The 25059-nt window shown below is 41.3% G+C and overlaps 1 protein-coding gene across 1 annotated transcript; it reads left to right on the top strand.

The window, feature by feature from the left end:
* Window positions 1–1795: 1795 nt before the first annotated feature.
* LOC119740284 lies at window positions 1796–19397 on the top strand. The gene is made up of 2 exons (XM_038215548.1): window positions 1796–2036; window positions 16442–19397. The coding sequence occupies exon 2, from the start codon at window positions 17841–17843 to the stop codon at window positions 18678–18680; it is 840 nt and encodes a 279-aa protein (XP_038071476.1). The 5' UTR covers window positions 1796–2036; window positions 16442–17840; the 3' UTR covers window positions 18681–19397.
* Window positions 19398–25059: the final 5662 nt, after the last annotated feature.

Below are 25059 nucleotides of genomic sequence, written 5' to 3'. Positions count from 1 at the left end.
AAGTAACAGTTGAGGAATGGTTGATTGAATGATTGAATTTTTGAATATTCAAAAAGTCCCCATGCAGATCCCATGTAACATGACACGTGATGTGTCCCTTTACCGTCTCAATAATATGGCTACAAGATTATTTTGAGTGATTTCATATTGGTCATATTAAATATCATTTTCACATTTGATTTGCCTACATTTCACATAGGCGTGTATATAAGAACAAACACATTAATGATCAATAAGGCATACATTGATTAATTAATGAATCATTAATTAATGAATCAAAGTTGTATCATGATTTGTATAGGCCTAATTAATTTATTTAAATTGAATGCCGAAAATGCGAATTTAAATTGTAACAAATGAAAAAGAATGTTCAATTCAGCCTGTGTCACAATAGACAATCGATTTTCTGCGAATTGGATTGCACATTCGTAATAATCGGCAACGCATACGCCAAACCGAAAATCTAATCACGTATTTGTAATCCCTTAAATGAAACGTTATGCACATTCGTTCATTTGATTGATGCAAAATGACATCGAATGCTAGTTATTGCGAAAATGAAACCAGGATGTACGTCGTTCTCAAATTCGGCGCCAAATTGAATTTATGTTTTACAAATTCAAACGCACATTTTCCGAAATTGTCCGGGAAAACCTATATTACTTTGCACGGGTCCTTTAATTAAATAAGTGTTCGGTCAGACTTACGCAAGATAACATTTAAGAAATTACTCAAGAGAAGTGTTCCCGATGGTACAACCATTGCCAAACATAAACATGCCACAATATTTTGCACGTTAAGAAATCGTCAACGTAAAGAAACCCCTTGCTCAAATGTTTAAACAAGTAGGAAAGATCAACAGTGAAAAAGAAATTATCTTAGCCCTTTCCATTTCATTAATTTGGTACATGTATCCCTCATATCAGTGTAAATTTTTGAGTCACCCAGATTTTTTTGTTGGGGGGGGGGGGGAATAACCTCGGAGAAAAATAGGAAAATATATCAATAAAAAAATCTTATCAATTTGAATGACCAAACGATGAAAGTGATTGCCCATAAACGAATAAGAAACGAAAAGCATGGTAATACGTTGTAAGCGCACAGACGTTCGCTAATTTGAATGCGTCAACCGTCAAAAGGTTGCGAAGTCTTAATTAAGAATGCTACCAATTAAGATTTGAATGCACCAAAACGAATTAGACTGTCCCAAAACGAAAACGAACATTCAGTGCAAAATGTTGGCTACCTAAAAATGAAATTGAATGTCCCTAAAATGAAAAAGAAACCCCAATTTGATCACATGTGCAAAACTCACACGAAATTGAATGGCTGATAATGAAAATGATTAGAAAAATTCGAAAATTGGCCGGGAAACCTATAACTAAATAAATAAATAAAAATGAATGGGCTAACATTTTAATTCTTGAAAAGTAGCAATTAAAAAACATTATCTATTTTCGGGGTACAACTCCAGGGGTAAAACTCGAAAATATCTGGCACAGTGCGCAGGGGATGCTGGGTTTTGGCATTATATGTTAATTAGTCTGTCGGAAGCTTGGCTACGGGTGGTTAACCCCCACCAAAAAATCACCCACGTTGGATCCACCCTTGCAGTTAACATTTAAAATCAAACCAATCATTTTAATCAAAATATATCCGAGCCAAATTGTAAGAACTTAATTGGCGGCCAACTCTCTGAGGCATTCCTATAGAATAGCGCCATCTGTAGTTCCAAAATGTCCTAACGAGCACGGCAGCCGCGAGAAACCTTACCCGCCTGTTCAACGGTGTGATTTTGAGGAAGCAGACGACTCACCAACATCGCGCGTTCCTCCATCGATTTCTTTTCGGTCGGCGCGCCAACTCGTCTCCAAATTAAACCTTTATATGAAATTACTCCCGATCTTGGGCATCACCCGGAACACGGCTCTGTACGTGTGGCAGCCGAGTCTCATACACGCTGCTTTTGATATTGGAGCAGTTTGATTTTATCAACCTTGGACGGACTAGAACGAGAAGGCCGTAACATGCGAAAGGTAGGCGAATTAAATCCTGTTTTCACGTACACTTATGAGCAGGGGCTACACACACGCACGCGACGAAGGTTCAATGTCTAGATCGCGCGCCGCACGACCTTTCGTCATAACAAAACAAATAATATTTGCTTTAGAAACATATAAAATGGACGAACCGACTGAGACGCAGAGTCGTTGACATTTTGCTCCATGCCTGTATTGATGAAGACAAGCCATCCAACAAAATTGTAGCAGTCATAAAGAACCCCATATTACGCGTGTGGCCATTTCACCCGTTTCATCGCACGCGTGCCGCTTTTGCCATTATTATACTCATAAATTCCGATTTGTGCATATTAAACATGGCCCCTTTATAGGCCGACTGTTTAATGACTGTACCATATGGGATATCACCTTTCACTCTTTCATAAAACATACAACAAGGAATTGATATAAATGTAGGAAAGAAACATGACAGCTGGCTTTAATTTCGTATTTGGTAATACTGAGTGCTGATTCACATTTTGGCAGATAATAAAATAACGAATGTTGGTGTATTTTAATTATTTTTTTCACGCATATGAGCCAGGTAAGAGTTACATGAAGCGAACAATTTGAGCTTTCGAATTTGGGATTCAAAGAAAATGGTTGTCTGAAAAAAAATGTACTTTCTTATTATAGCTTTTACCTCTTAAAGGAGGCTCTTCTTTGTTAAAGCTGGGGCCGCAGCAGGAACGAGGAAACACAAGAGCAGTTTTCTACTTGGGGGAGGGGCGGAGATAACTTGGGGGTGGTTACCACTCGGACCTTCAGGCTGTGTGACCAATCCTAGGCCTATAGACTAAGTATTTATGTGACTGACAAAAAACTTTTCATTTTCTTCCTCGAAATAGCTTAATACAGGGTGTGAGTAAAAAAAGGGGAACCTTAACCCAAACCCCCAAAAATTATTTCATATTTCAAAAAATATGTAACACCAAACATAATAATAACTGGAAAGCCAATTTCATAAGCTACTTTTAGATGAAAAAATTACTGAAATTGCTCAATCCGTTCAAATAATATCACCATGTAAACGCAATGACACTAAAACCTCTTTTGTCAAAACAGAAGAAGAGCAGATTAGTGTGTATTCTGACTGTTTGGAACAACAAAGAAAATGACACAGAATACTTGTTTCAACAACTGTCAACAATTACTTTAGTACACAATATCTTTATTAACAGCCCTGGTTAGGCAAACAATATGATTTATAACATCTATTTTTTTTTAAGACGGGCCTTCAAACTTTATTGAATTTTTTTTACTTTTAAACTGAGGTTTTAACGCTGGTGATGCTTGAAGAAATTTGTGACGATTCTTGAAATCGCATTTTTGGACGAAAGAGGTTTTAGGGTCACTGTGTTTAAATGGTGATATTCTTTGAACGGATTGAGCAATATCAGTAATATTTTTCATCTAAAAGTAGCTTATGAAATTTGCTTTCCAGTCATTATTGTGTTTGGTGCTACATATTTGTTTTAATATGAAATAAAGTTGTTGGGGTTTGGGTTCCGCTTTTCTTGACTCACCCTGTATTTAAAATCTCCGTTCATTATTGGTCTGCTTTATGACGTTCACTCTTCGGCCAGTCACTGCGCTGGACATCCGCAAGACTTCGCCACAAATCAGCAACCCTTTTTGAAATCCTTTATCCACCAACGTCACTTTCTCTCCTTCAGAGGAAACTTTGATTTTTTTTTTGACCAGCATAATATCAATATTTTTTCGTGTCGTTGGAAATGTCATTTAACCAGACGTACGTGTGGAATGTTTAAGAGAGGGTGTAAAGAAAAGCCTACAGCGTCCATCGGCGGGGACGGGGAGGGGGTGATGCGAAGCCCATTTCCCATTTTCTTGTGTACCACTCGCTATTCAAAACCTCAAGATCACAAAAAAAGACATGGCCTGACATTAACCTCGATAACAAATGTATCTATGTCAAGGACCATGCTCTACTGTGCTATCGTTATTGGTTTCTGATGCCGCCAAATTTGATAAAGGCTGCCATTGCAAATTGTCCCGTCCCAGACTCGTCTCGGTCTATAGTTCTATATGTCCAGTGGCGTCACCAGACTTTTCAGTCTGGGGGGGGGGGGGGGGGCACAGGGGGGGGGGGCACCAGCATTTGATGGGGGGGGGGGCACTTAGGTGGATACGGATCGCCGTCCTGGGGGAGGGGTCTAAGGGGAGGGGGTGCCCCCCTCCCCTTTGGAAAATTTTCGCATACGGAGGATGGGCTAGATGCAAAATGGTGCCACATTTAATGCTAAATTCGATCTGAAGATATCTCAAGAAATTGCTATTTTTGAGGTAATGATTTTAACAACGCGCAGAATTTTGCAGAGGATAGGGGGGCACCAGCATTTGATGGGGGGGGGGGGGGACACTCGGGGGGGGGGGGGGGGCACTAGGTTTTCCAGGGGGGCACGTGCCCCCCCTGGCCCCCCCTTGGCGACGCCACTGTATATGTCAGTGTCATATTTTGGTTGTGCAGTGTGCCGAGTTAATTCAGTTACGTACGTTGTGACCTGGTGTTTGCGCAGACACGAGCAGGTCATGCATAATTCATGAACAACTTATGCATAATTCACGTTGGTAGCCTGTATAGTGACAGTCCCATGCTGCCAGATTGTAATGTGAATTGTCAGTGTGTGCTACAGACGAGTCTTAGTTTAAAATCTACATTGCAATAGAAATTTAAGCGTTTGCATAATCAATAGCAAACAAGTCTTGCTATGGTTTTGAGAGGGTATATTATACCCTAATAGTTGGCATGCTTGCTCAATTAATTTCCTTACGCTGATTAAAATATCAGCTGACTATACTTCGTCCGGGGCCACGATAAGAAAGACGGTAAAGTATCACCGAGTAACCAAAAACTGATATTTCGCACGTATTTTCGACTTTGCCCATCTGTTTATCACCACCGTTTCGGCAATGCATATTTTTTTAATAAGTAAAACATACACATTTTTTACAAAAATATTGAAATGTCAAATTTTCACACAAGGCCAACAATGTTTAAAATTTACGCACGCATAGTTTAGCAGTTTATGGGGGAAATGTTGAGCCGGGATTTTTCCGTCAATCTTCTCTTTCGAGTGAAAATCCCATACTGTTTGTCTCGATCTCGCTGCCATTGGCGCGGCGTCCCGAACCAGTGCAAGCACGCATTTTAATGACTGGAAATCCCTCTACTGATACATGGCTGGTGACGTCATCGGTCAGGTCGTTTATCTCTTATTTGCGTCTCGTGAACAACGGGAGTCGAAGGGCCTGAATTAACGTTGATAGATACAGTATCCGTTACTAGACATTCACGACTATGTCAATATTAATATTCAACCAGCGATATCATTAATGGGAGCCTTGCGAACACATGTAAAATACACACATGCGAATGACGTAATTCTCAGTGAGATCAATTTTGTTAGGTCAAACGAAACGGTAGGCCTATAGAAAGGATTGTCTAATGAGACTTTTTGCTTATGCTTTACTGGTCCTAATTATTTGCGAATATATTATTGATAAATATCTATATATATATATATATATATTTCCTTGCAAGACCTAATCAAATGTTTCAACCTCGTACATATAAAAAAAAATGATAAAATTTAAAATGTGGCAATAAATGGATCACGCTGAAAAACCGTCTGGAAAAATAGGCAGGGAAATAAAGTCGAAAATTTTCCTCCAAAACCACATTAAAAACCAATTAGAAAGATAATCACTTGTCTTCGATCGTTAACCGTGGAACAGTATTCATTGCGCCTGGCGGGGGGCACCGTTGAATGACTTTGAAGCTGACATGTTATTGAGCGAATAGGCGCCCACTGGGGAACAAGAATACCCGGTCGGATACTACACCATTTAAAAGACGTTCTCTTTAACAATCTTGAAAATATTATATTTTTTATACACTTAGGCACGTGCTAGCGGCCCGGCCGCCCCGCGTCACATCAGTACACACTCTTGATGAATCACGGTAAACGCGTGACTTTCTAAATGACACCGCGTCACGTCACGTCTGCAAAGATACTAGTTTTTTTTTATGCATGCACGGCACGACAATGTCTCGTCCCTTCTGGCTCATTAATTATCATATTTATCAATTTATAAGGTGAGAACTCTTGTTGAGTCACAAGCTATGAAATATGAATATGAGCCCCCGGGCTTGCTAAAGTACACGTGCTTTAACGGCAGTGTATAAGCTGACATGTAATAGATTGCATGCCTTAAGTTATAATTTTTTCACTTATATAAAGCGACCCATTCGGACGTGCGCATTATTTCTCGCGACTAAAGTACATTCAACGCGCTTTAAGGCTCGGCTGTATAACAGTTATATAGCAGGTGGATAAATTCCGATCGATACAACCGGTAACTAATAAACTAAAATTGGTTATAGACAATCGTCTGTGGGGGGTTGTCACAAGTGAAGTGGGCAGATGTTTCTTGCAATTACAGTTAGCGAGGCTATTAAAATAGGGAGGGCTATTGAAATCATCGCGTGCGGTTGACATTGTGGAAATGCGTGAACTGTGAAGTCTAGACTAGTCCACGGCGGATAGTGTGTTTGTAAACGCCTTCACTTGCATCATGTCATGAACTGAAAGTCATATTGGTCTTAAAGAAATGCCAGCTAAACTTATAAAAAAAATTGAAATATAATAAATTCTTGCAAAAAATATAATGTTTGATGAATGTGACACCTTATAACTGCCAATATATAAAAGAGGCAGAAGAATATATGTTTAATTATTAAATATGCTTGTTCTTAATGTATTGTGCACTTATGCGAAAGAAAAAATTCATTAATGGGACATTCTATAAATTTGTGGTACACTCTTTTCCACTTTCTAACAAATCAAAATAGTTTGAAGTCATTTTTGGTGGTACTTGAATGGAACATTACGAAGTTCAGACGTAACAGGTAAAGGCAAAAATGTCAACTTGGCTCTAAAAATATATTATTGAATGACCCCCCCCAAAAAAGAATACGGTCTTCTTCTTATATTAATGATGATATTTTAAAATAAAATGCTATTTTGAATTGATGTACAAACACAAGATGTAGATAACACCCAAGATTTGCAATTTTTAAGTCCAAATTTTCCAAACACTTAAGTTACATCTTCATTCTGCATCATAGCTGCAGTAGATAGAATGTTCGCCTATGTGTACCGGGTTATATAGATGCCTTCTCGTACCGTGGTCTGCCCATCATGCATTCGGTCAGGACACGCCGTCCTGCTGATGGCGATGACTCACGCTCAAGACATATTTATAGAAAGTCGAGAGATGAGATGAACCAGATAACAATGTAGTTGCCACTTCGCATAACTAAAGACAGTTTGAGAGGGGAGCGGTGCATTATGCGTTGACATGAGTGAGGCATTATGATGCAAGGAAGCTGGCTCTGCCTAGAAAGCGCATGATAGCCGTTACATTGCATTGAATTGAGCTCAGTTGCTTAAAGATACTGGCGAGACTCTACGTTTGATTTAACCACTTAAATAATTTGATAACTCCAATCTTATGTTCTTAAATAATTTTGCTAGTCACCGCGGGCCAGCCTTGTGTCTTATTTGTACCTGACTGTCTGACTTACTCACTCGATTACTCACTGTCACCTGTCAGCATCACTGTCACTTGTGAGCCGGGCAGTGCTATCATATAGGATTACCCCTTAATGCCAATGAATGAGCCAAATCTGGCCCATTTTTAAGACTGATGCATGCATACATTCTTTTTCCAGGAAATAGCCATTCTGAGTCAATTGAGCAGAATTGTGTGTGTTCTTGGACCAGCTCTGCTAGGCGTAGTTGCGTACCTTGTCTGGTTCATATTTTGGAGGACCTGAAATTCATACTGAATATGTATTTTTAAGACAAGCTTGTTTTTATCCTTCGGGCGTGGGCAGTTCGTAGAAAAGAATCAACCATGATCAAATTCTGACGTCACTTCCGAGACAAGGCGGATCTCAGTTGGATTATGAGGGGATTTGCCCAACACAAACAGAGCCGTTTCAGGTGCATTGACACGCGGCATAAATGTACAAGTGACATGCAGGAGTAGAAACTGGTTTGAGGAACACTTGTGCCTAGATTGAATGACGAGGTTTGGCGATCAGAGCACGCCATGCTAATGCTGTTTGCTGCGGGCCTGATTTCTTCTGCTTCCCAAGACGAAACCTGACTCCCTGAATATTAAAGTTGTAATCTCGCGAGTATTTTCAAAGAAAACGTCGACGGCACGGAAGTTAATTTCGTTTGAGCTTTCTTGTGGATTCATCCCGTATTGTTATCGTGATTTCAAGCCTCCTCTCCCTCCGGAAAAAAATGAAATAGCGTCTTCGTCACACGGAGCATTCGGAAACTTGTCGTGCCCTTGTAGTTGACAGATTAATATGCTTTAAGAGAAATAATGTGCTCAAAAAAAATTCAAATCGGAACCATTTAAAAGCAGATTGACCTCGCATGACATTTTTTGACTGATGACGTCATTGCTAAGCAAATGTTTTCCCATGTTTAGCCAACTTTTCCTCGTTGGGCTGAGCCGCCGATAACTTTCATCAGTATTATAGTCTGAACACTATAGCAGTTACAGAATCGGATGTAGTCTTGCGCGTCGTAGACCTTTTGACCTCTGACAAGTGAACTCAATTTAAATATTGTACACGCCCACACGTACAGACTGCATCCTGCGCGATGCGCTAGGCCAACCTCGGGGGCGGTAAATTGAATACAAGTCATGAAGCTTGTTGTATCAGGTTCAAGTTTCGGTAGATAAGCAGATCAGCTCAAAGCCACATCGTTGAATACTACACCATCGGAAGTTGAAAAACGCAACCATATGAAAAACAAGCTACAAGGCACCCGACTATGACGTCAGCACCCAAGCTGTGAAATTCGTTGGAGTGTTTCTCACGTTGCTGTTAATTCAAAGGCATGTCGGCTGACAAACGCGGGAGATATTACATTCGCCGATCTAGGTGCCGAGAACAGAATATCCACATAAATATCGTGTATTGAATCAAGCGGCGTAGCCCTAAGGACGTGAAATAGATCCATATATATACACGCTGCAGCAAACGCGCTTTTCTATCAGCTTGTTTTTCCCCTCGGGCCGTGATTAACCGAGATTTTCAGGCATGAAAGAAATTTGCAAGACATAAACCTAGGCCTGAACATATATCTCACGGTATGCAGGTATGGCGTTTAAAGCGAGCTGCTACACTTGCACTGGGCTCAATCCCGAAAGCACCAGCCGTACGTGCTGCAGACATTTTTTTAAACCTCACCTTTACGCGTCCGTAAGTACCAAAAATAGTTTTTCAATGTTGAACCAACCATGTCAGTATGCACGGCAGGTGGTCTATTGGATTCTTGCTTCCCTGTGAAATTTCTCACTCGGGCGCATACAGTCAAATCTTGAGGCGATGCATCAGAAATCGCCGAAATAGGGCAACTGTGGTTTTGAGAGCGCCTTTGTGACATCGTAATGGGGGCGTTCTGTCAGACTGCATGCAATTGCACGGTTCGAGAGACGACCATTTGCGGCACAAATGGCCAGTTTTAGAATTCACGGGCCTGTTTTTTTTTTGTTTTTGGTAAACGGCCTCCTGCGCGCCAAAATGGCTCTCAGATCGAAGAGCAATTTCCAAAAAAATATCTGCCGAGTAATTCGGGCCAATGCAATGTCTGCACACAGGGCAACCGTATTCGCACACGGGCCTTCGCTATTGAAATCGATTGCACCTTATAAAGGATGTGGTTTGCAGTGTGAATCGCTCAGCAAAGTGGCAGTTTGCATTTGGAGTAGGTCGGTTCAGGCAATCCGACCGTACTGGTTCATATCTCAATATCAAGAGGATATATTAGAAGGCGACACCAGGACTTTATTCCATAGAACTAAACTCATTTCATTGCTCTCAAGTTCAAAATGTAAATGTAACTTAAATCAGCGCCGAGAGTAAAGACGTTGAGTGGTTTGAAATTCTATCAATTCAAATAATATAAAAGGAAACCCATCAGGCGAGTTTTAAAGAGTAGATTTTACGTGTCGTGCTACATAATGTCAAGGAAACTCACACAGTACCCGGCCTAGAATGTTTTTATAGAGGTAAATTGCACTGGCTGCTTCCACTGATATGAAAGTAATTTAATAGCGCCCACAATTACGTCACGATGGGCCGAGATTCATTGTCGACGGGAACAATAAGTTCCGAGAGCAGGAATTATTAAATAAAGCCGGCCTTGAGCGTGTTCTAGTTGATTTCCAGAACTCTTTTGTTGGATATACATGTTACGGACTATACCTTGGCAAAGGAAAAACACTACTGTTGTTTGCACGTTCTGGGTTCGTCCTTGCGTGATCAGCGCGTGTAAAGAAAAATCATTTGATTGAATGAAACTGGGTCGTAGTATTGGTGCATTTTTGTTGATTTATATGTGTTGATGACGACCCAGTTCGACATCTAGGTGTTGCCATGGTGTTGACGAATTGCATCCTGGGATATCTGAGGGGGATCGCTTCTTGGATCAATAATGACCCAAGGGTGATAGGCGTAACCCACGTGAAATTAATTAACAAGCATTTCTGCAGCAAGGATGGACGCAATTGATTCTTAGCGCCTGGGCTTTAATATAGATCTGCTGAGCTATTAGTTGATTCGTAAATATCTGAGCAAAGGAAAATTTGAGCGGAGAACCGATCAAGTATGTACAGCGAGTAAGAAGTTGGCTAGCAATCCGTTAATTTTGGTAAGCAAAATATGATCTGTGCTTAAAAAAATACTCTCTGCTTTTAAACATGGATTAAACATTTCGGATCATAGTGTGTCAGAAAATTGGAATGATATTACTCGAATTGTTGCTTTGATAGTAATAAAATCCTACCATCCTAGGCAGAATATTTAGCCCATAACTTAAGTCGGTTAACATTTTTTACAAACTTTACGCAAAAAGTTGAAGAACACTCGGAATGATTTAGAGTGAGGAGTAAAACTTTGCTTAAAGCCTTTCGGTCACTTAACTGCGCTGTGATCCAACATGGCGACTGTAAGTTGCCGTTATCAAAGGAGTTGGATTATTTTGCTGCTGCCAGCAGCGGCGTTCTCACCATTGTGTGTGAGTGGGGAGGGGGCGGGGAGTGGGGGCTGGATGTCGATGGGGCTGCGTCGTTGGGTCCCAGTTGGCGGGCCTCGATCCAACTTTGTACCTTACTCACTGACTGACTGACTGTCACTTGTGATTTGGTTGTAAACTTGTAGGCTGATGGAGAGTTGGGAGGTTTTCTCGTATAGGATTACCCCTTAACGCCAATTGAAAGGCTCCATCTAGCCCATTGTGTAGACCGCATGCATGAAAAGACTTCCAGTCAATGGCCACTGTGACGCAAGTTAATGTGCTGACACAGAGAGATCTGGAACCAGCTTCGCTGTGGCTGCCTGGTCTTGTTAATTGTAGATCTAGAGGACACCTTTTTTTCTTAAAGAGCTGTGGGCACCAAAGTGCTGTGTCATGCATGCACGTATCCAATTACAACAACTTAGAATGTTCCGACTGGTCCCCACTCTACAGTGCCGTTGAGATGCGTGTATGTGCAACATGACTATCACCCATTACATGCAAAACCAACGAAAAAGTGGCGCCACTTTGGACAAGTCGCCCAGAGTGACGAGCATTTTATTCGACATCAAAACAACGCCAGAAAATCCCCCTCTAAAGTAAACACTCCCCAAGACACCAATAGAGGGAATGGAGATGTGTCCTCACTGTGCCGTTAGATCACCATGTCCGTTCTCGCGATGCCACGACGCCATTTAAGAAACCCGTATCGCCGGAGAGAAGAAGACGAGAAGAAGAAAAAAATCGAATCGGTCCCGGAATCGATTCGCGGAAGCACACTGTTCGGCCCGGCACGCACGGCTGGGAATTGACGATTGCTCAAAATTGTAGCCAACAAAAAAAAAGAAAAAAGGAGAGAGATGAGAAAGAGAGAAGGGGGTGTCTGATCTACATATTGAGCCGAAGAAGCAGCTGAACAAAACCAAGGAGGTGTTGCTTCGGGATGGGCAACCTTTTCCGTGCTTGCTGGATGTAAAGTGAAATTAAACGTGGGTTGATTTTACCACCGCCAAGCTGATAGATAATTTGCATAGTAACCTTGTTTACGGGGTCCTTACACGCGTAGTCGTGGGAAACGTCTCGTAGTGGGCTATACCTATACAGGGCGGTCCCTCCCCCCCCCCCCCCCCAAAAAAAAACCCACAACGGAACAGCGCACTTCCGCTACACTGAAACTTAAACAACCTGTACCAATGCATGGAGAATTCTGTTAAAAGAAACATGATACCAAACCGCGCCCGCGAATTTGACTTAAGTGGATAGAGGTACTGATTGTTATGTAATAATTCCCACTAATAGGCTTTGCAGCAAAAACTACTAGACCGAATCGGGAGATATTGGTATCATATTTCTTCTAAAAGGATTCTCCATCAATTGGTACAGGTGGTTTGAGTCTCAAGGTAGCGGAAGTATGCCGTTCCGTTCCGTTTTTTTTTTTTGGGGGGGGGGCACCCTGTATATAGTGATAATTGTTGCGTACCGTTACGGCTGTTTAAAACATGGCAATGAATTGTCCAGACCAATCAATCGCATGGGCCCATTCCTCAAAATGCAGTCTCCATTTCGGACATGCATGGATGTAATTCAGTTGGAGCTAACAATCCTCCAAGTGTTTCCGTCTATTAAGACACATTGGTAAAAAGAGAATTACAAGGGTAGCCAGATAGCCGAGTGGTTAGGTTCGTTATCCGCCGATCACGGGGCACGGGCTCGATTCCCCTTTGTGCCTTTTTTGTGCCTTCAACGCACGCGGCCTAGACATTAACTTTAAGAGATTTAATTTACTGTCGTAAAATACCAACATGAACTTAGCGGCATAGCCTTGCTCAACAGTTGGGACCATCAGCGGAGTCCAGCATCTTCGTAAAGGTACGGGGCTCATTTAGCTAAACTCGGCAACCAAGGCTTTAAGGGTGCCTCATTTCCTCCCTTTGATGGTGTTTGACCTTCGGCCATGGACAGGGAAGGAGGTGCGGTGGACCGGGAAACCCGAGATCCCAGAAGAGTCCTATATCGGAAGGATGATTCGGTTATAGGTTCATTAAGTTGTATTCCTAAGTCCAACACCTCCATGCTTGGTCAACACCACATAACTTGTTGGGTTCTTTTTCAAGATCTTCTTCATACAGTACATGTATATGTCAATTCAAACACTTGTGTTAAAACAGTGGCTAGTTTGGATGTGTCGAATAACAAACTTCAAAATAATTATTCCAAATTATGACTTCTTTATTCTTGTACTTGATGCAACGAGTTCCGTTTTAGTAGAATCAAAGTTTCTAAAGTCAGGAATTTATTAATATTTAAAAAAATATCAGTTGCCATTCCACTATAATCATCGAGTGGGAAATATTGAACGTGAGTAAGAATTTTTAAAAAGTAGTTCGAGAATTAAATATGGGAAGGACTAAAGTGTGAAAACTATTTTTGAGTAAAAAAAAATTAATAGTGGTTGCAGATGTTCACAGGCTAGTATCGAGGTATGGCGCACGTTGTTTAGGATACGTCTAGTCAATATCTGCCAGAAGATGTGTTTGACAGAAGAAATTTGCCAATCTTGTAAAATGGGTTAAGGATATAAAGACCTTGTATTAAAGATAAAATGCGGCTTGAATTGAATTATGGCGAACCTCAACTGACTCAAATCGAAGGTGACTTAAGGAGGCCTTTGTACAAAGGATAACAACTTCTCGTCTTCCGCAGACGGAAGGAAACGAGGTCAGAAAGACTTGAATTTTACCCAGAAGCACGCACGCAGGGCAATTTCCGGATTCAATCGAGGCCACTCGGAGCCCAGCAACTGGGACGTATGGAGGCTCATGAGTCGAGCTCTCAGGCCCCGCTCTCGTGCCTGCACGAGTGGCGTGAGTTTGCCTCGGGGGCCGAACCTACTTGTACTTGCCCGGCCCTCTGGTTTGCCTGGGATCTTTCAATATCTTGCCCGGTTTGGTTGTTCAGATCACTTGCTTTCGGGGAGAAGAAATGTTGATTACGCGGGCTCTGAAATTTGTACAGGATCGGAGTAAAGGTCCGCCGAGAATTGAAACCAAAGACGTATGGGGTTGGCACGTGTGGCGTGCACTTTGCGCGTCAATTTTTTCCCCGGCCCCGGGTGGATCAAGTGCGTTGACCAGCGCGTCCCCCTACATGACCGTTTGATGATAGACATTCAAGGCCCATCTCTGTCGATTTATCTCGCAAGGTGATCGCATGCGAGGCACCGGGGACCCTGTGTTAAACATTGTCTCGTGCTTAATTCCTCCGCATAGATCCGGACTGAAATCACTGCAAGTGTCTATCCATCGGAAGAAGATGTCGGCCCAGTGGCCCATTAGACAAATTAATTCTGGTCCGAGTGCATTCCGGTGGCTTTCTTGCCGAGCTGCTTGCCAAGCTCCCATGCTGCCCGAAGATGCAGCTGGATCGAAGCCCGGGGAATAATTATCGGCAATGCGATTGAAGTCAGGATGTTTTGTGCCTCGGTTGAATCACGCCATAATGGTTAATTTGTTAGTGTAGACCAGGTATAATCTCCTGTATCTTATTTGTCTGAATTGTAATTCGTGGTAAATGCCGATGCATTAGACATAAACAACTGAATCAATGTTTTATTCGTAAACATAAAAAAAATATTGAATTAAGGCGGAAATGCATGTCCTGCTTTGGAATAAGTAATTTTCTCAGTGTAGTATTTTAACATATTCGCTTCGAAATACTGCAGAGAAAATTGTACTGACGTAAATGAATTGATTGTTTTGACTTTTGACTCCCGTTTGCAACAAGATGAGGCTACTAAATGTAGTGAAACCATAAAGATATTCACCAAGGAATATCTTGGTATTTGGCCTTAAACTAAATGCATGGCAAATCTATAACTTATTTTATGAAAACATAGATACCAAACCAGTTCAATGGTTTAAAAACTGTCACATTATACCAGATGTAAAGTGTCGTTTGAGCCAACCCGTGACTGTCGTTATGGTCAATCATTTGGCTGTTTATACGAGTATCAAGCAAATTATAGAACATTTGCGGGAACGCAAAGGCGCTAGGCACGGGAAAAAAAGAACGTACACTATACCCGGACGTATCAGTTTTCGCTCAGATTTGTTTTCACAGCAGACTCTTGCAACAAATCGAAGAAACCAAAAATAAATATGTATAAGCCCTTGGTTGATAGGTAGTGACAGCTTGAATTTATCTTCTTATCAAAATCAGACGTGCTGAGGTGCGATAGCGTCTTTTCCAAAATGACTTTTATTGATTCCCACGACCACAAACTGACTCCCATTCCGTATCCAAAGTGAGTTTGCTTGTTCTCAATATATAAGATGCTTCCTTTCAATTTCTTAAGTTTCATCAGTGTAATGGGTCTGAAGACGAGGGAAAAAAGTGCTAAGACCCGGCTTGGGTTGATGACAGTGCATGTAGGAACATCAAGGCAGTCGATGTAGGTTTTTCCTTCCAGATTTACGGCACGGGATCTATTTCTCCGGTCACTTACTGAGGACCCTCCACTAGGGCTTGACCGTGCCCGCTCGGCGTAGGGTGTCGCGCGGTGCCCATGCGGTCACGGACGCGTGCTACCTCGAGTGAGGTCTTGAATTCCAAAAGTGTTGTCTTTCCTCTTGGCATTTTTTTCTTCCTCAGTCTTTCTCTCTTTCCCGCGCGTTCCCCCTTCTACGGCGCTATAGATCTTGTTTTGTATGCAATTTAAGTCATGTGTTGTCGATGTATTTGATATTTTTGTTTTGAAAAGGTTTGGTATTACAAACGCTACAAACTACTCGACGTTTCGACGATAATGGCGCACCCGGCCCGGAGTTGTATGAAGAAAATGTGATGAAGGGATGGCGCCAAAAGTGACACCAAACGTTTCACTGAAAACATTACGGAAGAGCTGCACACGTGATGGCATTGCTGCATTTGTTTTGTAAATTGCAATGAGAATGCGTTTTGATTATTACGACGGGCAACATTTTGAAAAAAAAACCTTTAAAAACGAGACTTGCTTAAACGTTTTCATAATCTTTCGTTTCAGGATGTTGTCAGAATATTTATCCACCTTTCATTGCCAGACGGACTTCAGCGAACGTGTAAAATTCAAAATGTACAATAGTCGCTGAATGAGTGGACGGTTCCAACTTCAGCTTAGATTTTTAACACAAAAAGATGGACAATTCAATAAAAGTTTGATTCGTCGCGATAATTTCACACAGTTTTTCTCTTTCCGCTCTTTTTTTCTTTTAGGTCTGATACCAATCGGACTGGTTGGAGGCCACATCGAAGCAGATAGCAATCAACAACGCACGGCAGACGACACCAAATTGAGTTACCGCGGAGTAAGGGAAAAAAATGGATGCGCCCAACAGCTTCAAGGGAACCAATTATCATCGATTATGTGCGCCTGCGTATTGCAGGTAGTCCGGGCATGCTTTCAGCGGATGACGGACGCATTGGCGGTGGATCCGTGCAGGTTAGCTGGGTTTATAATTCGGTGATCACTCCAGATGCCCGCGGTACAATAATGCCCTGATGTTCTGATACGGATGTCAGCGCAGGCGGAAGACACTACAGGGAGACTTTCTCCAACGGATTGGAGGGAACATTTTAATCTTCTCGTCGGTGCTTTTTTCTCGACTGTGTAAAGGTGGCCATTCAATATAACTACGCCGAGAAGAAGTAATGACTTAGTTGTCAAGTTATCAACTGCACATCGGCCGGGACGAATGGTTTAGAGTGTTATTAATGGCCCGGAGATTGTGTTGAATTCACAGAGGAAAAACAAAGCTTTATTTTGACAACATGCCGCCAAAAGTGTAACCAGGCATTTCTTTAAAAGGTGCATATATCGGGAATCAGATAGCGACGCTAGAGAGGAGAGAAATATATAAATTCAGAGGTGCATTTTAATCATCACCCGAGTGCATTATTACGGTCCCATGCGTGGGCCTACTATACACCGTGTTGTTTTTTGACGGCCAAGCCGTCTGCGTACCGTGCCAAAACATCCCCCTCTGACACATCTCCCAGGTTGTCATCAATACTCGCTGATCTCCTAGGATTCCTTCATCTCGGATCAACGTCTCCTTTAGCTTCTCTCTGATTTCTCCGGTGTCTAATCTATGCAAAGCCATACTCGTCGAGGCCCAGCGGCAAGTTCACCCCCATGACTAGCTGGCTCTTCTTCCCTCGATATCTCTCCAAAGAATCATTCTTCACCGAACGGCGCTCGTTTCGTCAGCCATCCTTTTTTTGTTCTCATATATGTTAGTGCACAGCTGCGATTCGCCTGTTTAATTGTTTGATGCAAGCTTTTCATTTACCGGACAGGACATTCAGTGTCGTTAGATAGGAGAAACACAGTTTGCAGTTGGATTTTCACGGTATGCTCACTTCCGCATGTACCGCTGACATTTTACGGTTTGTTCGTTTTGCAATCCACACTAGAATTACCCAGCGCCATCTTGGAGCTAGCTTCAATCAGTGGGACTCTATTGCCATTTTCACTCTATCAAAAACGTGCCGATGTGTGCAGTGAAATCATATTTTGAGCGCCGTGAACCATGAGATGCTCGGTGAATTGTGAAATCGCAAATCCAGTTATATTTTGACGGAGGTTGGGCTCTGCAGATGTGTGAGGGAAGCCATGGCGATGAAAAACAAACGCCGTAAACATCTCGTCAAACAGCAGATCGGAGTGGTCATTACCGACCTGGAAAAGGTGATATCAGAGCTGAATACTGTGGTCAGGGAGCTGAAGGGAGTACTGAACCAAATCGAGCGGGTCTCGACGTACTTGGATGACGAGCAAACGAAACAAGTCAACGAGAGGGAGACTAAGAAAAGTAAGCGTATCGTGAAGAAAGCCGCGTGTGTCGTCAAAAGCTGCGAAAATGGCGTCGTCTTGCCGCGCATGTGCAGTCCCTGCAAGTCGCTGTCGCAGTTTGTGGCAGTCCGTAACGGCCTGAATGGTACCAAATGTGCCTTTTCGAGCTCACCCCAAAAGTGCCGGAACGAGTTCTGCCCGCACTCCCATGGGAGTAAGTCTTGTTCCGGGCCGGCATCCCAGAATGACTCAGACGCCTGCGTCTCCGGAGACGACGGGAGTCCCCGCCGCGGCGGTTGCTGCGGCGACTCCTGGTGCTCGAGTCCGCGACACGACATCCTAGGCTGGGACCAGCGGTCCTTGTCCTTCCCGTCACCAGCCCATAGCTTGTCGGCCAGACTGCGGGACAGCAAGGCCAACAGCGAGTCGCAGACCTCGTGTAGTGACGACGCGCAGTCGACTACTGATTTCCAAGCCGACTACAACCGGGACATCAACACGTGGACAACCTACGCGATGGTGCACATCGACGCGTCTAGTGACGCGTGGTCAGCTGACGAAGCGACCGTAGGGAGCGACGTCTTGTCCCCGACCCACTCGCATCATTCTGGGGAACGACGAATCATGCCAGTCTCACCCCTAGTCGTAGAATCAGTATGACAATTACAAATTGCCGTAAATGTTGTCAAAATTATCAATGCAAAGATGAAAGTGTTTCTTCGCTTTGTTGTCAATCAGATATACCGTTGTAACTACCATAGCAAGGTGTCATGTTATTGGTAAAACTAGATTTTAGTAGTAATTCTTGAAAGTAAAACTAGTAACTCGGAACAAGAGATAAACAAGTAAGGAATCTGTACATTTTAAATATGATATTTTTTATTTTTAAACTCATGAGCTTTAAGTTTAAAGATTACAATTTGTTTACCATGATCATATAAGCTATAATTTGAAATCAGATATTTTGTCTTAGGCAAACAATAATGTGAATATCTGCCTTCGTGTTGCATACTGCCAGATTGTTCACGTACATACTGTAGTTAAACCACGCACGGGCGTCGGTTTTGTAAATGACACGTTTAACAATTGAGTGCATTAACTGTACATATTCATTCTTTATGACATAAACACTATTTTCTTGAATCGTAAAATTTCCATAAAAAACAAACAAACAAACAACACAACCGACTGTCTTGTAAAACCTACAAAGCCAACATTGGACCTGGTTGTATATTTATATATATATTTCCGAATCTGTCAGAATTGGAATAGGCCTACCTAACAAACGTAAAGCACTAAGTATAAACGTAGGTCACATGGCAAAAAGAGACAGAACTGGGCAGAGGTCGAAATGAGGGTTTGCGGATATAGGAAAGAGAATAAAGTTCCCCGTACTGTACTGTTTGTTGCACTTCAATCGGAAATTCCGTTGACAAGTTATGGGTGTTTAAAGTTTGCATTTATCGACATGTCCAAAAAGTAAAATACTGAGAAAAAAGGCAATTTTCAAGTTATGTTGTTTTGTATTCGTAAAAATGAAAGATGCAAATTATTTTCCTTTAAAACACTTGTAGTCCACTTATTTTATACTGTATCTTGAACATGTGTCGTGGACATATCAATTATTACAAAGGTGATTAAATCTGAAAATGGAAAAGAAAAATCCTCCCCAATCAGTTTGGGGCATTTTTCTCCACTACGACCTGTGCCCAGTTCCGTCACATTTTGCCAGAACACCACGTGGTGTGCTATGATGCCGCGCTTCCAACATGCCATAAAATAGTTTACTTGAGAGAAGTCTACCACAATGTAAATAATATATTAAATGTCATCACTGACCACTCATCATCTTTCGAGATAACAGCGGACCTGCCAAGCGATGGACGCAGTTGCCGGGTAGGATAATGGTTATTAGCTTGACAGTCGGGGTGAGATCGTGTGATTAATGAACCACGACAGGCGCGCATACATTTCCCAAGATGGCGCGGGTAGACGGGTATCTAGACGACCAAAGAGTTTTGAAATCTTGACCTTCTAGGCATGTCTCAATTCCTTGTTTCCCCTTTTAAACACTTTGGAGTTCATGGAAATTATAAGGGATATACATATTTCTTTGAGGCAAATTATTTTATACCTTTCAGTGAAATTTCATTTCAGTACAGGGTGAGTCCGAATGATCTGGACCTAAATTAAAGAAAATATTAAAAAGATGTAGCAATTATCAAAACAAGTGCAAATGAGATATGTTATAGGCTGGTATTTTGGACATATTTGGTAAAAGTTTCTTGTGTATCTAAAGTACCATTTTGAAGAAAAGCGCTAGCAAAGAAGTTAAGAACACATGCTAAAAAACACTCTGACCACGTTTCCATGGTTCAACAAATTTATCGAAATCGCGTACTGATGTGAAGCAGTGTGGTGACTGACTCACTTGAAGTTATTGACACATTTAGAAAAGGCAAAACCAATTCCGTGTGCAGACTGGAAAAATGAGCCACTTCAATGAATATGGCATAACTCCTCACCACAGCCACTAATTTGAAAAACGCAAAACTGATGTTGAAGACAAGGTAATAACCATTCATACGAAACACTCAGTTATATATTTGCAACAAAAAATGGTGAACCTGGGTTCAGATCATTCTGACTCACCCTGTATACAGTCAGGATGGTACTTCTTTTTTTCATCGTCAGTACTCCTTAAAGTTTTTTTCTTTCTATGTACTCCTTAAATTTTATTTCAGTATAGACCATGTCGAGCACGCTATATGACAGAGCCCCCTACAATGGCGACATCGATGTGCCGGCTATTGTTCAGCTAATCCGTCATGGGGCAGTTGCTTTGTAAAATTGCTGATACAGTACTTTCGCCATTGAAGGGGGCCTCATCAGTGAGTGTGTACACAGTGTTAGCTGGGATTGGTCTTTGCACTCAGGATGGTACTTCGTCCTTTACCCATTACCATACTCCTTGGACTTCCCATCGAAGCACTTCGGATCAAACCATTGCGCTAGATACTTGTAATGTTATAAGCTTTGACGCATAAGTTACATATCTAGGCCTAGATGTCCAAATTAATACCATGGAGAGGACAGCGCTTGTCAACTGAAATCGGCTATAATACATCTCTGATTAAACGTCATGTCCCCCATGATGATAATTGTTTTTTCTTTTCAGCTTGACCGTTTTATTCAACTGAATTAAACTGCTTTGTGTTACATGAGTTTTGGGCAATTCCTGTCAATGTACCCTTAAGGAGACATTTGTTCTTCATAAGTTATACCTTAGGGAGACACCGGACATTAGGGAGACATTGATGTCACAACTATTTAGTTGCAAAAATTTACCGTCACAAATAGGCTACATATAGATTGCTCGCACGTGGTACACAAAACATAAATATACCAAAATTCGTGGCAGTAGGATACGGAAAAATGGGGTTACGGGTCATTAAGTTGGGAAAAAAAATCGTGCACAACCCTATGGGAATGTCCACTAAGGTACTATTTCCCGTAATAATAATAATTACTGGAATTATGAGATAGTCATGAGATACATGTACATGCATTTCAGTGCACGGCACTATACATGAACAGAACATGTCTGTGTATACGCTCGTCATTGTCGTCTACCAATTCAATCTAAAACAAATTGGAATGGGAAAACATCAATTGCAAATAAAATATTAATTATTTATCACAGAATGTTTAAAGTGAATCGAAATAATACTAGATATTGTTGAAGACACTATGAAGAACATGTAACATCATTATGATCAAACGAACGGCGGGTAGGCCTACATTGCGTTTCGTCATCTGACATTTTGACAAACAATTTTGAACATGCGATTCTTAAGCGGATGGGTACATAGACTGCCAAGCTGTTATCGTTATGGGATTTGCGTTGGTTTCACATCCTGCGTTGTATCTGCACGCTGTTTGTTGACCCTCCGCAACAGTGTGACGGGGTGTGATGGTTTTGAATTTAACTATATATTAATTATCTGTAATGTTATTCAAAATAAATTATTTTATTCAAAATATTAATAATGTGTTAAAAACATACTTATTTAATTTTAGAGGAATGCTTTATTTATATACATATGTATCACTCATTATACTCAGCTGTTAAAATTATTTATATGTAATTTAATGCGTGGTCGAAGGGCAAATGATATGTAATGTTTGAAAAATGTTATAAACAAATTATATGTAGCCTATTTGCTTGTTTCCACTGCAAAACTGTTTTGAATGGAACGGACGTGTAAGAGGGCACACTGAGTCATTTTAATTTATTTGGCATACTTCTTTTGTAATACAATAAACTTTAAGCGGTCATTATTATTATTTTTTTTTATTGCAATAAATAAGTAAGTTGTATATTATTTTGAGAGCTTTGATAATCACAAAGCACGTGACCAAGGCACAAGGACATTGAAAGCGAAATAAATCACAGCACGCACATTATGCGTGTGCTAAATGTTAACGGTTGCTGTTCATAAAATGAAAGTTATTTTTTTTATAAGTTCTTATTTCATTCGTGTGATTATTTCATAAAAATGTAAAGGAAATACATCCAAAACAATCGAGAGAGCAATTTCACTTTGCGAAATCTCAATGTTACGCGGGGAATTTCCAACACTAGGCCAATATCAATCCTCCGTGGTTTGCTTGCAAATTGTTAAAGGACATGCAGACGATTGCATTATAAAGATTCAGTGTTGTATAGAAGGCCTATTCGTACTCGTACTCGAGTACATTTTTTCCGTACTCGTACTCGTTCTCATGAGAATGTACTTGTACTCATACTCGCAGGAAAGAAATACCCGTACTCGTACTCGTTCTCACGACAAAGTACTCGTACTGGAATATATATTTTTTGAAGAGGTACATGCAGGGAAAAGAATCAATTTTTTCTACTGTTTGAAGGATTTTGCATTTGTCTAATGCCTAGTTTGACAGCAAACATCCCTCGAGAACATGAAATGTGCTCGTACTCATGGCAAACTACTCGTACTCACACTCGTACTCGTGGAAACGTACCCGTACTCAAGGGGGAAATGCCTTGCACTCGTACTCGTTCTCGTACTCATGGTAAAATACCCGTAGGCCTAATCGTAATCGTACTCATGATAAAGTACCCGTACTCGTAAGCGCACTCATGGCAAAGTAGTCGTACTCGTACTCATGGAAATGTACTCGACTACAGCTCTCTGAAGATTCGTTGTAACTCCATTTATATAAAAAATTATCCGTCTCGATATTTCCAAGAGACTGATATAACCAGACATTTGTCAGATTCGACTGGACAATCACTCCCATTGTTCCCTTGCACGAAGCAGTCTTAGTTAGCCGGTGCAAGTTTCACTGTTTTAAAGTCAAATTTTAGCTGCAGATAGCAGCTCTACAACTAACAAGTGTCTCTCCGTTAGTCCGCAGGTTAGTTAGTTGGTTAGTAAGTAACAAACATACACATTCTCTATTGCTCCTATATAATTATTTTGACCGATTTGAACCAAAATTGTCGAAAGTACCAGTAGCCCATCCCCAACATTTCACATGACTAAACTGCGGTCAAAGGTCATCATGGGGTCAAGGTCAAAATACTGTCCAATTTCAAATAAGCTCAAAAAGAAGCTCAAATAAGCTCAAATGACAAAAATAGCGCCGTCCACATGTTGGCCTTCATCAAACATTAACAAATGTCTGTGGTGACCTCTTCATGTGACCTACAGCTATGGGGGTCAAAGGTCAAAATAAGGTGAACACACATTCATTGGCCCGCAGCTTCGAGTTCCGATCGAGCTTGTTTTATTACTTGGCCTATATACTGTCTGTCATTTGAAATCCATACTTGTGTGATTCCACAATTCATTTATAATGCATGGTGCTCACATGGGCAAAAGGAGAGTAATGAAATGCCTCTAAATCCTAACATATAGGCCAACCTTAACCTCATTTTTACTCCCTAGCCGTCACTCCTTGGTATCCAATACTGCCAAGAAAGATTTTGTTAATGTTTATATCGTGGAGTCTGTGTTCATTGCCGAAAGGGTGTCAGTTGTAAAATGGCTATATGTGCTATAAATAAGTACTTTCAGACCTGTCACATTTTGCCAAGATCACGTGTTTCTTCATCGTCGGTACAGGCTTTAAATTATGAATAATTATGGTATTGTAATATATGCAGGAAAATAAAGAAAACCGTCAAACATAGGGATACATTCTGCAATGAATATCCCACTTGCGAAGCAGAACATAATGGGGGGGGGGGGGTTAACATTTGTCCAAGCATTATTTTATTAACGGTTTTCTACACACTGAACCGTTCAATAATCTAGCCGCAATGTGCTCAACCTCCGCATTGTAAATTCCACCAAGCTCAATGTCTTAAAAAAATTCATTATAGACAAAAATAATTTAATTACAAAGCATCGGTTTCGTGAGGCAGAGCCGTTCGATAACCCATCATGTCTTTCCATCGTGTTAATTCTATTTGCATATTCTCCTGTTCTCCTTGCTCATAAAATTAAACCTGTATTACGTGAGTCATTTTTTCCCCCAATGTTACCGGGAGCGTTACACGGAACCGTTCAATATTATCTAATTAAGCTAATCCAATCGCCCGCAGTTGTGCTAAACAGTCGTTCCTTGAAGACGTCACGCAATTCAATAACAAATTCGCAGTCAAAATCTTTAACACTTTAACAACACACACTATAGCGGTTTTAGTGCAATGTAATGTGAAATACTCACCAAGTTGACAAAAATGTGTAGGGGCCTACACTACTAGTACTAGAGCACGAGCTAGACATGTTTGCCTACCAAACTAATGCCACAAAATAAGTTCTATAGAGCCATAAGCTTACCATAGACAGTGACGTGTATACCAAAAGCAGTGACGAGCATACCAAATCAGTGACGTTTACAGCATAATGATTCGTAAACAACAGCGCTGTTGACAGCATCAAGTTAGTGATTTGAAAGCCATAAAACTAGTGACGTGTATCGGTTCACTAGTGACAGGACAGCATACGCT

This window comes from Patiria miniata, unplaced genomic scaffold (genome assembly GCF_015706575.1).
Source record: "Patiria miniata isolate m_02_andy unplaced genomic scaffold, ASM1570657v1 HiC_scaffold_5, whole genome shotgun sequence".
In the NCBI taxonomy this organism is placed as follows: Eukaryota; Metazoa; Echinodermata; class Asteroidea; order Valvatida; family Asterinidae; genus Patiria; species Patiria miniata.
Note: the sequence above shows the minus strand (reverse complement) of the source record. Positions and strands in the feature narration are given on the sequence as shown.